The sequence below is a fragment of the Sceloporus undulatus genome, chromosome 4 (assembly GCF_019175285.1).
Source record: "Sceloporus undulatus isolate JIND9_A2432 ecotype Alabama chromosome 4, SceUnd_v1.1, whole genome shotgun sequence".
NCBI classification, from domain to species: Eukaryota; Metazoa; Chordata; class Lepidosauria; order Squamata; family Phrynosomatidae; genus Sceloporus; species Sceloporus undulatus.
This window is the reverse complement of record NC_056525.1, coordinates 118716640-118733504: the sequence shown is the minus strand read 5'-3', so window position 1 is coordinate 118733504 and position 16865 is coordinate 118716640. Positions and strand designations below refer to the sequence as shown.

Below are 16865 nucleotides of genomic sequence, written 5' to 3'. Positions count from 1 at the left end.
AAACAGGGATTGTCTGGGCACTGGTTGTCTTTTCAGTCTTTCCTGGTCCAAAATCCCATCTACATTTCCACAGTCTAAATAAATAATAGGTAATTCATTAAGTTAGAATTCCACAGGAATAATTGTCAGGGAGGGATAAAATCTATGCATGACACAAAAACTAGGAGGCTTTGTTAGCTAGAAGCCACAGAATTTCTTGTTATGATAAATGGTTGAAATTCAACATTGCCAAATAACCAAGGTCAAATGTTAGGTCAGAAAAAACATTTTTGTTTTCAGATGGAGACAGAGAAGTGAGGAAAGAGGTCATGGGAATTGATTGGTCACAAGCAAGACCATGTGCTGATTTGCCTCAAGGGATGTTGACCTTAATGCTCCTTTCTTTGATGCATGAGCTCTTTACCTGTAGTATGCTGGTTGGGATCATATCTTTTAGTGTGTAGGTGAAAGATTATCCTCTGGAATAGGATCAGGTGAGAGAGACTTCTTGTCTGTTTCGGCTCTGAGAATCTATATATGAGTACCCTGTGCGAACAGTATGTTAGAAGAGAATTGGTGAAGCAAACAAAAATCTAAAAGAGATCTTAAACATTGAGAACTACGTGGATACAGCCTAACACTGATTTTCATCTGATTATGGATGTGAGATCAGGCAGTGATTTATTTTATTTTATTTATTTGTTTAGAGTGTTTATACCCTGCTCTTCAGCCATAAAAGCTCTCAGAACAATTGACAGATTGCTAATTTGATGTTCCCTGCCTTCAGGCTTAAAATTTAAAAAGACTTAACACAAAAAGAGAAGGGAATGGCACTGGGTAAGGAGATCATGTTCAGCAGACACTGACCATTATTCTCTCCCTCCAAGGTCAGGGCAGTGGCAGCTGGAATGTAGAAAGGGCCCTCTACCTGCTTCTGGGACTAGATATGTGGAGCTGTGCCTGCCTTTTCTTCTCTCCTCCAAGGCCAGGGTTATGGCAAAGTATTGCTAGAACTAGGGTTTGCCTAACCACCAGAGGCTAGCCATGAAAAGAAATAAAAATAAATAAATAATAGAAAATGGGGAACCAGAAAAAAGAGCTCCCAGAAACCCCAGAAAGCTTGATCAGTTGCAATAGCACTTATCTATACCACTTCATAGCAAACTAAACCCTGTCTATGCCGTGGAAGTCAGTTGCCCCCAACAAGCTGGGTACTCATTTTACTGACCTATGAAAGGATGGAAAGCTGAGTCAACTTGGAGCTCTGGGATCAAACTCACAATCTTGTGGCTTCAGTACTGGCATTTAACCACTGCACCACCATCACTCTTTCTGATCAGTAGTCAGGAATTCTGGGAGCTATAGTCCCAAACATCTGGAGGACCAAAGTTTGAGAATTACTGCTATCCTCTTCAGAGTTGAAAAAGAATGAATCATAATGTGACATGACTCTATGCAACAGTGATTTTGATCTTTCTTTCTTTCTTTCTTTCTTTCTTTCTTTCTTTCTTTCTTTCACAGCCATTTAAGAGAGTGTATCAATTCAAGTTGAAGGCTAACCACTGTGAAAAACAACAACACATTACATCATCAAGCAATAACATCTCTCATCCTCTGGTCCATGCTCAGTCACTGAACCCAAAATGTCGAGTATAGATCCTTATCAGCAAATTACAGTAAGTAGAATTTTTTTTCATTGCCCAGGATAAACTGCAATATACTTTTGATTTCAGGAACTGTGCATGTGAACATTTTACAGTATATGTTTTGAGTAAGTTGGAAATAACTCTTAAGTTAACAAAAAAAAAAGTCTGAAATGGGTGCCACTAGGGCTAGAAACTCTGAGAAAAATCTAGAATGCTTAGTATAGCACTCTGTGCCAAATGCTATTATGGCAAGTTAAATAAATGTTTAATTGCAGTTTCAAATGAGTAATTAAAATAATATGAACAATATGAAAGGAACATATACTTAAGGCTCTGAAAGGGTGTCTTGCCATTCATTCACATTACTAGGATGTGACATCTGATAATTTTTTTTAAAATGGGAAAGTTACTTTACAAATATATACCAAAATCTATGGAATACCTTTTTATCTGGCATCAGGAACCAAAAGCTGATGGTCAGCTGCTTTACTGAACTCCAAACCATGGTTGTGAAGGTCAGGAAACGGCATAGTTTTGAATGCTTCATTTTCTTTTCCGCTATGGTTTGTTGTGCTGATTCAATTAAATGTAGCATTAGCTCAGATGACCCAAATTATGGTTTGCACAGTGCTTTTAAATCCTGGCTTATAAGGAAGTATTTAGCTGGACTTTCCTGTGATTTATTTATTGGGAAGTAGTAAACTGTGGTTTAACAAGCTACTGGAAGGCAGAGAAATATGCCAGAAAGTAGAACAGTAAATTAACTCCCAGCATGTTCCTGTTCACCAAGCCAAGATTTGAATTTATGAAGCTCAAAGGATGCAATGAACTACTGCTGTCTGCAGGCAACCTCAGAGAAAACCATTCATACTTTAGGGCTTATTGGACTGAACTAGAGCCAACCATGCTTAGGGGCACCTTGATGTGATCTACTATCTATGAGTGCATCATTACTTGCAGAAACTGATTTACTTGATGGTGAGGCCTGCTAAAATGGGATTTGCATTTGGGAGTGATAGGTGGTACCTCCAGAAATAGAGGTGCTACAAGTCATAGTTTTTTGTAGGTTTTTCAGGCTATGTGGCCATGTTCCAGAAGAGTTTCTTCCTGACGTTTCGCCAGCATCTGTGGCTGGCATCTTCAAAGAATGTTTGCCTGGAAAGGACTGGGTATATATATTGTGTGACCTGGAAAGGCAGGAGTGATTTGCCTGTGTATTGTTCTGTTGCTAATGGCAAGCCTCAGGGTGGGAGGGTCTGCAAAAGAGGATTAGTATCTGCTTGATTAGTGCTCATTGTCTGCTGGGAGATTTCTCATTTGAATTTGTTGAGTCTTTATCTTGCTATTTTTCAGGACTGGTAGCCAAACCTTGTTTACTTTAAGAGTTTCCTCTTTCCTGTTGAAATTGTCTAGGTGTTTGTGGATTTCAATGGCTTTCCTGTGCATCCTGACATGGTAGTGGTTGGCATGGTCCAGAATTTCAGTGTTTTCAAATAGTATTTTATTCCCAGGATGGTTTGTGGCATGTTCTGCTACTGCTGATTTTTCTGGCTGGCCCAGTCTGTAATGTCTCTCGTGTTCCTTGTTCTACAACTCACCTTGCCAAACCATTCTGTTACACCTTTCATATTGTTAGGGATTCATTCAGTTTTTTCCTGCTTCTTGATACTTCAGGTGATACTCAGGTACAATCAACTTTTCTATACAGTGCTCCCTCGGGTTACGAAATTAATTCGTTCCGCGGCTAATTTCGTAACCCGAAAACCTTCGTAACCCGAATTGCCATAGGCGCTAATGGGAAAAAAAGCCGCGGCTCTGCCGCGGCTCCATTTAAAACAGCGCCGGCGTTTTTTCGTAACCCGAAAAAACGTTCGTAACCCGAAACAATAAATCCCTATGGGATTTATTCGTATCCCGAAAAATTCGTAAGCTGGGTAATTCGTATCCCGAGGTACCACTGTACCTCCTGGAGGCCAATGAGATGCATCCTTGTTGCATTTTTATGTTTGCTTTGTCTTTTAATTTACAAGCTAATATTATTTTGTGTACCCTGGGTGGCCCTTGAGTCTGTAGAAGCATTACACTTTGAACTTTATTGCATTGGCCCTGGAATGGGCCTGTAGCGTTCCAAAATGGAACATTCTGGGGATGGGAGGTGGTGGGGAACGGATTTTACTGTACAGCGAGAATGCTGTCGCTGCCCCCAAGCGTCTCCCATCCCGTTCCGGATGTGTTCCCCGGGGGTGATTTCTGGGAACGATTCTCAAGCGTTCCCAAAAATCACCCCCTCTGGGATGCATTTGGAACGGGATGGAGATGGTTGACGGCAGTGGCAGTGTTCTCGCTGTGCAGTAAAATGCATTCCCCGCCACCTCCCATCCCCAGAACATTCTGTTTTGGAATGCTACAGGGCCAATGCAATAAAGTTCTTTGTCAGTATCCTATTCTTTTGCCTTGAAATGATGCATTATCTTCTCTGTGGCTTCACATGATAAGTAGACTGGTTTCATTCTCCTTTTGATAGCAAATGTCATGGCCTCATAGTTCTTTACAAGGAAGGATGATGGTTGGCCAGACAGACTTTCTTTGGTAAAGGGTGGTGACAACTTCTTCCAAGAAACTCTAAGCCCTGGTAGGCTCTTTTTGTGCTTCAGATGGTTATAGTTCTTCCTAAATAATCAGTTTGTTAGAAGCCAGTAAGCTCCAGCATCGAAGTTATTAAGCTACTGCTGCTGTTGTTATGTGAATTAAGGCTGTTAACAAGATTGTTTGGCTAAATTCTAAGGTGCTTGGTTTGAATTATTATGAGTTGCTGTTATTATTGAAGTTGTTGTTTTTATAGTCATCATTCAATTGGGACCTAAGGTGATTTACAAAAATAAAAAAATACAGTTAAAAACACATACCATGCAGGCGTGTGGCTATTTTGTATGTAGATAAAGAGACAGAAAAAGTTAATGTTAAAATGCAAAATATCTATAGCATTAAAACCATTTAAAATACCAACGTAAAAGCTAAAATAAAAATAGTACAGAGTATTATTAAAAGTTCTTTCTTTGCAGATAGTCAGTTTCCCATGCTCCATTGGAATAGAAAAATTGTTACTTGCTGACAGAAGAACAAAAGGAAGGTACTAGTCTACCTTTCTTAATAAGGTAGTTCTGGAACATGGGAAGAATAACCAAACATTCCTATGAGGATAGTATTATTATTATTATTATTATTATTATTATTATTATTATTATTTATTTATTTATTTATTTATTTATAAAGCGCTGTAAATTTACACAGCACTGTACATACAATCTTTTTAATTAGACGGTTCCCTGCCCTCAGGCTTACAATCTAAAAAGACATGACATAAAAGGAGAAGGGAAAGGTGGTGGGGCTAGTAGGCTAATACATATAAAGTACATAGCAATACAGGAAATGGGTTCGATAAAGCAGGCATCAAAAGAACATCAAATAGCAAGCAACAATTATGCAATGCCTGGGAACGCTTCTCTGGGCAGGCTGGTCTTCAACTCTGTTTTGAAGCTGGTTAAAGAAGTGATGGCTCTTGCTCGCAGGGGAAGAAAGTTCCAGGAGTGAGGGGAAGTGAGTGAAAAGGGGCGAATCCGGGATGGGGCAGAGGAAATCCTGGTCTGGGACAGCAGACCTTGACTACCAGAGCGGAAGGCTCAAGTGGGAAGGTGAGGAGAAAGAAGGTCTGATAAGTAAGGAGGGGCCAGTCCATGGAGGGCTTTAAACGTCGACAGCAGGAGCTTGTACTGAATACGGAAAGGGAGGGGGAGCCAGTGAAGGGATGCCAACACAGGAGAGATGTGGTCAGAGCGGTGGGTGGAAGTGATAATGTGTGCAGCTGAATGCTGGACAGAGATTAAAGGACTGAGGTGAGAAAGAGGAAGCCCAGCCAGGAGGACGTTACAATAATCAAGTCATGAGACCACTAGGGCATGGACCAGGATCTTGGCAGTAGAGGCTGAGACTACAGGAGAGAACCATGGAAGTCATTAATCTGGTCCTAAATTACACTTCTCCCTCCACATTCACTGAGGTTAGGAGTACAGAAGCCTCATGAATGTGGAAAAACTGCAAATAACAAAAACACTCTGTTTTTACCTGAGAAAACACCTCTCTAGTGATCTCTAGGTCCTCCAGTGCAACTGTGTGGTCAACATCTGCCAGACTTACACCGTAGAATTGCACTGGAGGAGCTACAAATGCCTAGTGGAGTGTTCTCTCTAGGAATCTCTTGGTCCTTCAGTGTGACTTGCGCTTTATGTTGACCACAGAATTGTTCTGGAGGACCTAAATATTCCTAAAGAGAACATATCAATAAAATCCATGAATAATCAGATCTGCCAAAGTCAAAGCCCAATATGTGGAGGGATGAGTGTATACTCTCAGATACAGAATTTCTTCTCATAAGTTCATAGGCTTTTCATAGGTAACACATAGGTTCCTTGTTCTATCAGAACTGTAGCAAAAATATGGCCTAGGATATACTCAGGCTTTCTAGAAATAATGGGTAGCATGTGTTCAGAAACAGCTAACAATTCATTTGTCACAGTGCTGACCTAGTGTGCTGCTAAAAATATCTCACTCCACTTCCTCAAAGTGATCCATTATCTGCTCTGTGGGTTTGGGTTTTCCTTCACACAGTCATATCCTTCTGCGTGCAGACTTTGCCAGTGTTTCACCACTCTGCAGTCTTACTAAGTCCTTGCTTTCCTTTCACTGGCAGGCAAAGGCCTTTTTATTTAACCAGGTGTTTACAATTTAATCACTTTCAGAGAGGCTTCTTATTGGTTATTTTAATTTAATTTTTTAAAAGAAAATGTATCCTTTTCTAATAATCTTATACTATTTTAAATGAGATGCTTTCAATTTTTTTTATTGTATTGTTAGGTATTCATTGGTTTCTTTTCTGAGAAAAGTTGGCTAATAAATAAATAAATAAATAGTCTAATGTGCTGTGTTGTTTGTTTTAATTTTTTTTGCAAGATAAATTGGGAAATACTACAGATTATCATGAAGCAATCATGCATGTGAACTTGTCCAGTGTCTGGAAGAAACTAAAATAAGCTGGTACTGCCATCTCCTGGATGAAAAGTCTCACTTGGACTGCAATGTTGTTTAAACTATTTGAAACATTCACAATATTTTCTTTACTGAAACAATGTGGCAGCAAGCCAAAGTTTGTAATATGTGGCACATAGTGCTAACCTCCCTCCCCCTGACAACCCTAAAAGATATCATAATAAAAAACAGCTAAGGAAGATAAGGTACAGTACAGGTGTAATATAACTGGTCACCACAAGCAACTTGTCTCAAAAGGCAGAAACCTGTTGTTAGTTCTGTGTCAGTTACACACATGGCTTGGCCAGTTTGGACGGTGGGGAGACCAAGGTTGAATCATCATCATCATCATCATCATCATCATCATCATCATCAAGGCTCAAAAAGGGCACAACATAGATCAAAATACAATACCCAACTAAACAGATAAAACCATTTAAACATATTGGTTTAAACACATAAGTGCAAGATTACAGTGACCATTACACATTATAATCACCCAGACATAAAATTAAAAACCTACCAGTTTAAAATGCATGGACTTACTGATGGGCTTTATGCAGATTGTGGGTTGCATGATTTCCACTTCTGCTTTTAGCACTGCTGCCTCTGTTTACCTCTTATTCCCCCACCCGACCCCATGCTAAGCTGCTCCAGGATGTTTTAATTATTTATTTTATTTTATAATAGTTATAATGATATCCCACCTTTCTTCCAATGATATCAAGGCGACGTACATATCTCCTTTTTCTCACTTTCTATCCTTACAACTGGTCTGTGAAATGGGTCAGGCTGAGAGACTGTCTGGCTCAAGGCTTTCCGGTGAGTCTCTTGGCTCAATAAGGACATGATCCTATTTCTCCCAAGTCCCAATCCAGCACTTTAGTCATCACACCAGACTGGCTGTTTTTTTATCATTGAACAATGTAAAATGCTTTTTAAAATCAACAAATCTAACTACTCTGTCATATTGACATTTGGGATGATAGTTCTTCCTACAAACACAAAAAAATGAAGTGGCAGATCTCAATTCACATAGATTAGTGTGAGTAGAGGACCAGAGAGCACATGGGTACATGAATCTGGAGGACTATAGATATCCAGTGTTGTGTGTGTGCTACAGCAGCACACAATAACACCCCCCCCCCAGGTTTATCCAAGGTCTCTAGGTTTATTCTTTCTAACTATAATTATACAGTGGAAATGGAACAAAGCAGACAGCTAAAATACCACAGAACCTGTATTCATCTAAATCCCATTTGCAACTCCTATGGCATGTGTAATGATTTAACACAAACATATTTGAAGTCCCTGGTACAATAGCCACCCTTTGTACTCACTTGGGTGTTTAAAAAGCTATAAATGGGTACACTTTCCTTGTCTTTCAATGTGTGTTTATGAGTAAAGGGCCAACATTATTTCTCTTTGAACAGTTATTTTTTTAGTTCCCAAGACAGAGCAGTAGGTCTAAATATTTGTGGAAAAGGAAACCAGTACAGAGAGCAGAAAATTGGGTTGTATAACTAGGTTAGACAGTGTGATGATTGGAGTATTAACAATGATTTCTGTCTTACAATGCAGCATATGTAGAATCATGATAAACAAACTTGGATTTAATGGAATCTTTAGTGTAGTCACTATTCTTTCTGAAAAATAGGAAGACGGTGCCATTGGTTTCTGATAAACTTTCCTGAACTGTTGTCAAGAGAGTGTGGTCATAAAGTTTTGTTTGTTTTCTTAAAGAGTAATGTTTTACCATCTAGGTAAGCCTGTTCATCTGACTTCAAGATGTGGTAGTTCTTTCATAATCTCTTTCACCTTGGTAATCTGAAGCAGCAACTTTGTCCAAGTCAGGTAGTTTTGTCATCAGATTCTTCTGTAGGGTTGGAATGTATGTTCTCATCTGTCTTTCTATCAGCAGTTATTCTGGCTGTATACCGCACCTGTCAGTGTTGATATGTAACTTAAAAGAACAATCCATGGGCCATTCAGTCTCTAGATTTTCTTTACAGAAGTATTACTCTCCCAGTTTCACTGTTTGAGAGTGAGGAACACTGTAAAGGTGGAAGTGTCCAGAATGTCAAGAATTTTGCTGCTGTAAACTGGTTGTATTATGAGTTGTTATTTCATCTGAAATGCTAAAGTAAATAAAATTATTTTTTCAGTTGTGCAGAAACATTGTAACAGATTATGTCAAGCAAGGGAAATGTCTCACTATGCCTTGAATAACAACTGTACAATTAAATAACAAGCTGAAATTTAGAAATGGACAAAACAAATGGCATTTTGAGCCGCTGTCCAGGTGGCTTCAGAGCATGGAGTTTATATGCCATGCATCTTGAAGCTGCCCAGAAGCTGCCTGGCCATTTACATCAGGGCAGCTTCATGTTGCTCTAGTAGTATGGCGTTTACATGCCTCACACCACCAGAGTGTCATGAAACCAGCTTCTGGCTATGGCATGGGTGCAAAGCTGGCTTTTTGCCACCAGGAAAAAGGAGTGGCTCTTTGCTGCTCCTTTTTCGGGCAGCTTCAAGGTAGATTGGGGCCACGGCGTGCGGTTGTATATATTTACATATGGTCCTGGAGACCGATAGTTGTCAGCCATGTGAAGACATGTGGGAACTTTGCCAATTTTGCACTAGATCAGTGATTCCCAAAGTGGGAAGTAGAGCCCCACTGGGGGTGGTAGAAGGTTCCAGATGGGTGGTGAGAGAAAAGGAAGGAGTAAGGGGGCGGTGAGGGAAAAGGGGGATGGCACAGGGGCTTTCAGCCAAAATATTGGTATACAAGAAAGACAAGAGAAACCACAGCTTTTAGGACTATGGTGGGGATGGGGATTGCATGAAACTACTTTTCAGGTCCTCAAAAAACCACCACAAAGCCTCGCTGATCATTTTGTGTACTATCTCCTACTCTTTGCCTGTCCATGTGAACTCACTCCCTCACTGGAGTCTTTTGCTAGTAGTGGCAATTGGGAAACCCATGTGAGGCTTTGGCACAGGGTATCATTTCTGTGTCTTGGAGCAGCACCATTTTGGGAAAGACTGGAGAAAAGAGTTAGAGCACATGGTGGCAAAAAGCAGCTTTCAAATTTGGGCCCCTGTTCAAGCTTTGTGAGCTTTGCTGGCACTTGACTGGCAGGTTGGAGTTGCATTGCTGCTCCTGCTTTTTTTCATCAGACAAGTTAAGAGAAGAGGTAGCAGAAGAAGCCATTTTTTTTGTGGGAGAGCAGAAAACTGGGTGGGGCAGATATGTTTACCGTTCTGACAGCATTTCTAAAGAGTGTGGTATAAATATAATAAATAATAATAATAATAATAATAATAATAATAATAATAATAATAATAATGTCATCACTGGGGAAGGAGTAACTGTGCTCGATTATTGGAAAGTGTCCTTTGTTTTGGAGCAGCTCCTGTAGTTAAAATCTTTCCCTTTCCCAGTCCACATCAGTCTCCAATCCAGAATATGTGCCCTCTGTAAACCCTTGACATATGCACCGGCTGTGGCTTTCCCTGCCCTGATAATGACCGAGAGTTCCTCCTGTCTATGGAAAAGCTTCTCCCTTGCACCTGGTCACCTGGGAGCAGCAACTGAGCAGCTGGTTGCGGAGCAACCAAGAGGCCTCTTGTCTACATTGGTCTTTGTTGCAAGGCTGGCATGGATGAGAGGCTTCTTGGTCACTGCTTAGCCAGCTGCTTAATTGCTGCTCCCAGGATGATAGGGTGCAAAGGGAGCAGCGACTGAACAGCCAGTCAAACAATGACCAAAATGACTCTTGCTTGTGCTGGCCTTTGCTGCAAGACTAGTGCAAACGATAAGCTTCTCAGTCGCTGCTCAGCCAGCTGCTTGGTTGCTGCTCCCAAGATGACTTGGTGAAAAGGGAGCAGCAGCTGAGGCTGTTTTGAATTTGCAATAGAACAGTAGACCTAATATCAAAAAATATGCCTGGGGGGTGGTTTGCTAGGGTTGTTGTCCAAGAGAAAAGGGGGCCTTAGCCCTGAAAAGTTTGGGAACAACTGCACTAGACAATCAATAGTTGTTTGGGTTGTGGGCAGAACTGTGCTCGGGTGCTATCCATCAGGCATTGTACATTCACATAAAAATTGTTTCATAAAGAAGTACTAGATACTTCTTTATGCAATGTACAAAAAATTAGTAATGCTAGTATGAACCTTACACTAATATAAGTCACCAAAAGGATTCTGGCCTGTGTTTGCTTTGACTTGGAACATATTTGGTTGACATGGAGTAGATCACTACATTTTTAGTAGGCATTGTTGATATTGCAATAATTTGGGGGGGGGGGCAGAATCTTTTTCTTTTTATGAATTTTACCAGTCTATGGAGTATACAGCACAAAGATATCTGTGAATGGCTTTGCATGACTTACAAGGCACACTTGTATTATTTGTGCACATCTTCCTGCTTTGCTGAGAATTGTGAAGCAAAATGCAACTGATATCCATTCCCAAACATGTCAAGTAGAACTCTACCAAATCTGTTTCCACCTGTTGGTATCTGCGGTGCCAGGAAGATTGGACATTAGAGATAATGTTCTTTCTTTGTAAAGGCTTGACATGAACACCCAAACAAGAGTGTGCTGATTCTTAATAATAGGGGTGGAAGTTGTGCTCTGTTGAGATGTCCTGCAAACATCACCTTATATAGTTCAACATTCCTAGACAACATCTTGCTTTGGTATCCTCTGGCTCCTGGAGTATCACCCCATCACTGTTTAGTTACATATGACTTCAGCATGTCATTATATTTATTCCTCTTAAAAGTAATATGCCCAGCTCTGGAAAATAGTTGAAAGGATTACTCACATAATGCAAACAAAGTGTTTGAATACTGTGAAGTGTTATATACATTGGCAAATATTTCCCGGTGACATGCTTGTCAGTTTGAAGAATGTTGTTAGCTGCATCCTTTTGAAAGGAAGAACATGCACTTTATGAAGGAAGGTAGTGAAACAAACTCTTCTCCATTCCTAAATATCTACTTAAATTTCCTTGCCCATCCCAAGGAAGTGAAAGAAAAATGCAGGTGCAGGTGTGGTGTGTTTAGTTTCAGTGTCATGGCTTAGTATTCCTTTTGCTGAAGAGAATTTGTAGACGCTATAGAAAATAGTAATAGAAAACCAGTAAGCCTAGAAAGATCAAGATCATCTGACCTTTCCAAACAAGTCTGATGGATCTTTGTTAAAAAGTGGTGGTTGCAATATCAGAAGAAAGAACATTATTTTCTTTTTGCTCACTCTGTTCAAACCAAGGAGCATACCTGTTTCAGACATTTGTGGCATGCATATGGAAGAAGGAAGAAGAATCTTCTGATTTTGAAAAAGGTTCCCATCTGATTGTCCAAGTAGCGTATAGAAGCCCACTATGCAGTAACTTTTGGTGGTTACGAATGAATATTCTAATATTCTACAACGAAGAATAAAATTGAGTTAAACTAACCAAGTCCAGTTTAACTGAGCATACACAGTGGTCAGTTAATAGCTGTGGGGCTCAATAATGACTAGAAACATGTTCAGGCTTCAGACCTTATTTAATGGCAAGAAAATGGCACCCACAATAACCTATCTGGACAGTCATAGCAGGAATTTCTTACCAGCATCTTGTCTAATGTGCTTGTATGGTCCTGAATATTCTCTCTCTTCAACCCATCTTTTGGTTGACTGATGTTAAATGAACAAGAGGGCAAAGTGTGGTGAGCATGATAATAAGTACGTCACTGCACACTTCCCAGGGCTACACAGCATGTCCAATGTGAATGGAAGTGACATCATATCACGTCTGGTTTCTGTTTTGGCTATATGGAGGGCTTGGGGACTATGGAGGAAATCTACTGCATTTTGCCATTTGGCAAATTAGACCATTTAGGTGGTGAAAAGTTACCAAATTTAAATATTTTTTGGGATGGGGACCTTTGGGGTCTCAGGGGCTATAGCTAGGTCCGCTCTTGAGCTATGAGATTGTAACCTATTGCAAGTGAAGCAGACTCAACAGGAACTTATTCTTTCTTTTCATTTCCAGCTGTAAGTCATTCACCAGGATTGTCACTGGTGCTGTCTCTTCCTATAACCAGACCTGAAAACAGACAGAAATAGATCAAGACAAACTGTTTCATTTAGAAATCCCTGAACCTAGCGATAACAATAGCAGCTTCATACTGTACCCCTTCATACTGCACTAAGCAGTCTCTAAGTAGTTTGCAACTGTAAGCGAATTGCCCCCAACAAGCTGGGTACTCAGTGACCTCAGAAGGATGCTATGCTGAATTGACCCTGAGCCCCTGGCTGGGATTGAACTCACAGCCTTCTGGTTTGTGAGTGAGTGGCTGCAATACTAGCATTTAGCCCATGCACTACCAGGAGACTATCATATGTACCAATTGCCAACAATTAAATGCTGGACAGAGCCCTTTGAATATTATTAAATAGTGTTCACAGCATAAAGATGGTCCTTCTTTTTGTCAAATCATATATAGGATCAGAAGGATAATGTCAAGTCAGATACCACTGGCAATCACACAACCAAATTGTATCATGACTCTCTCTCTCTCTCTCTCTCTCCTATATATATATATATTTGAAGATACTGTTTCTCCTTGGCCTCCCTGGGCAGGCCTAGGTAGTTGGGCACGAAACGGTGGTAAGAAAGTCTGGTAGGGTAAGGTGGAACCCACTTAGAACTGCAGTTTGGGTTGTAAGCCCGGCCCATCCTGACATTCAAGGCAAAACCTTATTAGTGGAATATGGAGTTTACTGCCATGGTTTAGGCTGGAATGGTCAAACTTTGTACATGGGATTACATGCAGCCTCTCCCAAAAATGTTTTTGAGACCTTCGATCCTCTCCAGACTCCATGGATCACCTTTTTGGGGGTGGAAGGTGTGAATTGCCTCTCTTAGAAGCATTCAGGAAAGGCAATTCATATTTCAGATATGTTACAGGAAATTCCTAACTATTTATCCTCCTACTGCCCAATTTTTTAAAACTAGGAATGGATATATGGCTACTTTGGTTTTATGTTTCTGCCTTTTTTTTGTTTTGTTTTTACAGTTCATGCATTTTACCAGAGAATCCCAAATGCAGAAGATTGGCCTCTGGCTTGCCACAACTGTGCATCCTCATTTTATACCACTGGCCACACTTATACAGGGTTCTTTGTATTAGATGCAAGCAGCTGCCTTTGAAAACAGCTTAGAAACTTCAGTTTTTTAAAAACCCAACCCCCTCCACTGCCAAGCTGTTAAGTGATTTTGGTTGGCACTAGTACTGAAATTACTTGCCTTGTTTCTGGTCCATTTCCAAGCACAATTCAGTGCTTGTGCTTACCTTTAAAACCCCAAACAGGTTAGGAGCCAAATAAACAAAGGAACTCCTGTGCCCGTACAAACAGCACATGCACTAGGGTAACTTTATCCTAATTTATTCCACCCATAATCTTAGCTGAACGAATGGTTGCAACCAAAAACAGAGCCTTCTGAGTAGTGGCACCTCATTTGTGCAGTTCTGTTCCCTGCATTTCTGCTGGGCACCAACATTGTTCTTTTTTCTGGACCAGCCAGGACATATTTATTTTTCCAAATTTGCTAATGCAATATTTTCTTTTAAAAATGCTATATTTTATTTCTGTTTTATTTTTGTTTTGTAAACTAATATGGAAACTGGTCTGGAAGAGACAGTATAGAATAAATAAATAAGGAACTAGGCAGAATACGGATTTGCTGACTGGGTCAATCAAAGCCTGTCCATCTCATATTGTCCTGTGGCTTTGCAAGGCTGGATAAAATTAGGACACTGGAGCTGGTATGCTGTCCACAGTGTCCAGTCTAAAATATGTCCAGAATTATCTGCAGCATTTTAGATTTCCATAGGAGATGTATAAAGAATGTCACCTTTAGAGCCTTACATTCCATTCTTGGAAGAAAAGTCAACAAAAATGAAATAATTCTTGGCAGATAAGTTGGTATGGAAAAAAGTTATGGGACAATAGCAGGTTCACAGTATGTACAAGCATAGTGCCTATTTGGAAATGAATATACTTAGTCTAGCTCTGTCTTTAATGCAATATTAAAGTACCATTTTAGCCTTTCCTAAGGAGGATCTAACAAACACATGTAGGAAAGTAAAGGCTCTATTTTTCTCTAGCCAAGAGTACTACACTCTTGGTGACTAATGAATTGTTTAAACTGTACCTGCGGTTGGAGGGGAGGAGTGAAAATTCAGCAGAGCTAAAAATTAAAAGCATAAAGGTGTGTGTTTGTGTGTGAGAAAGGACAGACGTTTTGTGTAGGAGTGGTTGCATGCAGTTAAGCTCAATGTAGCTGAATTTAAGCTGAAGGCAGCTCATCTTCTACTTCAAGATGCTGGTTCTTCCAGTGAGTGCTTCACTTACTTAGGCCGGCGGGTGTGGGAACTTTAGATGAATTAAAACATTATTGGTTTCATTTATTTTGCCTGTTGTATTTTATTGCCTTCCTAACAAATTGTTGTTTTGCCATTCAGGTGGAACACCAATACTCTCACAAATTTACTGTGACAGTGAAACAAGCCAAGAATGTCACCAAGGGAGCTTTTGGAGATATGCGTGAGTATGGCTTATACTTCATGCTTCATTTGGTGGAGGTCCTTTTTGCTCCATGTTGCATTAAGAGTGCTTAATTTTAAAAAGAAATTCTCTTTTTCTTTACCCACTGGCTTTTAAATTATAGTCATCCACTGATGCAGGTGCATTTTAATAGCACTTTTTGGCTGATTGTTTCAAATGACCATTTCCTCTATTTGTTTATGGTTCTAAGTGCAGCAAAGGTAAATAAGTATGTTTGTTGCCTTCAGCAACTAGAAGTAGAATAATAATATTGATTTTAAAAGGGAGTCGAGCTCTTAGGGTACACTCCTGTACCCATCCTTCTGGGGAAATCTACATATGTAAGCATTCTGAAACATACAAGATATCTGGTAGGAAAACATTGGTACTGAGTCATTGGTGCAGAACAGAAAACAAAAATAGATTGAAATGGTCCTTTGATTTTTTTAAAAGCAATATAGGAGGAATAGATTGAAATTCATGTGTAATGGTATAATAAGTAAATCTGTAACTCTTTCCTTCTGTGTTCCTTTTCTAATTCAACTGTATTAGAGAGAGTTACAAAACAAATGTTTTAGATAAGGAAGTCTTCTTACTCTTACTAACTTTGATACTAAGGAATTTTCAAAGTGTACTAGTTCCAATAAATTCTTTTCAAAGAATACTGGTGAAGGGGTTATATTCTCTCTCTGTTTTAAGCTCTCCAGTGTATATATTTAAAAAGCAAGCCAGTTAGATGTCTGGGCACAGAAGAGTCAGTGTGAAGTAGTTGTTTGAGCATCAGACCAACTCTGGAGACCAGGGTTAAAATCCCCACTTGGCCATAGAAATCCAATGGGTGACCTTCGGCAAGTCACACTTTTAGTCTCAGAGGAAGGCAAAAGCAACCCTCTCTCTGAACAAATCTTGCCAAGAAAACCCCGTGATACATTCACCTCTGGGTCACCATAAGTCAGAACAACTTGAAGGCACTCAACAACACAGAATGAAGCAATCTAAACCTCCTCTACTGATGTACTGTTGGTAAAGTTATCAGATAACTGTTTCGCCATAAGGAAAACGTCAAGTACTAAATCACTTAAAAGACATTCTTGCTTGCTAAAAAGGTTGCATGAACTGTTTGATCCTCAGAGTCAAGGGCGGGTTATGTTAAATTCAGTATTGCTCACTAATTTAAATGTATTATGCACAAAATTGCCTGGACTATGGGTGGAGACATCTTATTCAGACACTACAGTATAGACCCAATGCACCCTTTCTCCTCATAAAATCAAGGCTATTTCCAACAACCAATATAGCCACAATGGTGGAGCGGACAGCGTGCTTAGGTATATATTTATTTAGGCATTAGAGATTTTCAGTTGGGATTTGGAACCCAGTGCGTCAGAGAAGCTATACATGCATATATTTCTTATTTATGTTAACAGTTCGATCCAAGTAGCAAAGATATAGGGTGTGTTTTAATTTTCCTGCCATGACCATTGTGAAAAAATTCCTTTTTCTAAAATAAGTTTTCTGTTTGGAGTTTGCACCCCCCCCCCCCCAAGAAAAGTACTAT

General features: G+C 39.9%; 1 protein-coding gene across 3 annotated transcripts in view; it reads left to right on the top strand.

The window, feature by feature from the left end:
* PLA2G4A (phospholipase A2 group IVA) overlaps nt 1–16865 on the top strand; it is a 96677-nt gene that overhangs the window by 29201 nt on the left and 50611 nt on the right. For 2 of the 3 annotated variants that reach the window (XM_042465183.1, XM_042465184.1), the window contains exons 2-3: nt 1501–1655; nt 15226–15307. In XM_042465183.1, coding sequence (XP_042321117.1) covers nt 1623–1655; nt 15226–15307 — 115 coding nt within the window. In that variant the 5' untranslated portion in view covers nt 1501–1622. Of the gene's footprint in view, nt 1–396; nt 474–1500; nt 1656–15225; nt 15308–16865 lie in introns of those variants that run through there. The other variant, XM_042465185.1, reaches the window with a different exon arrangement.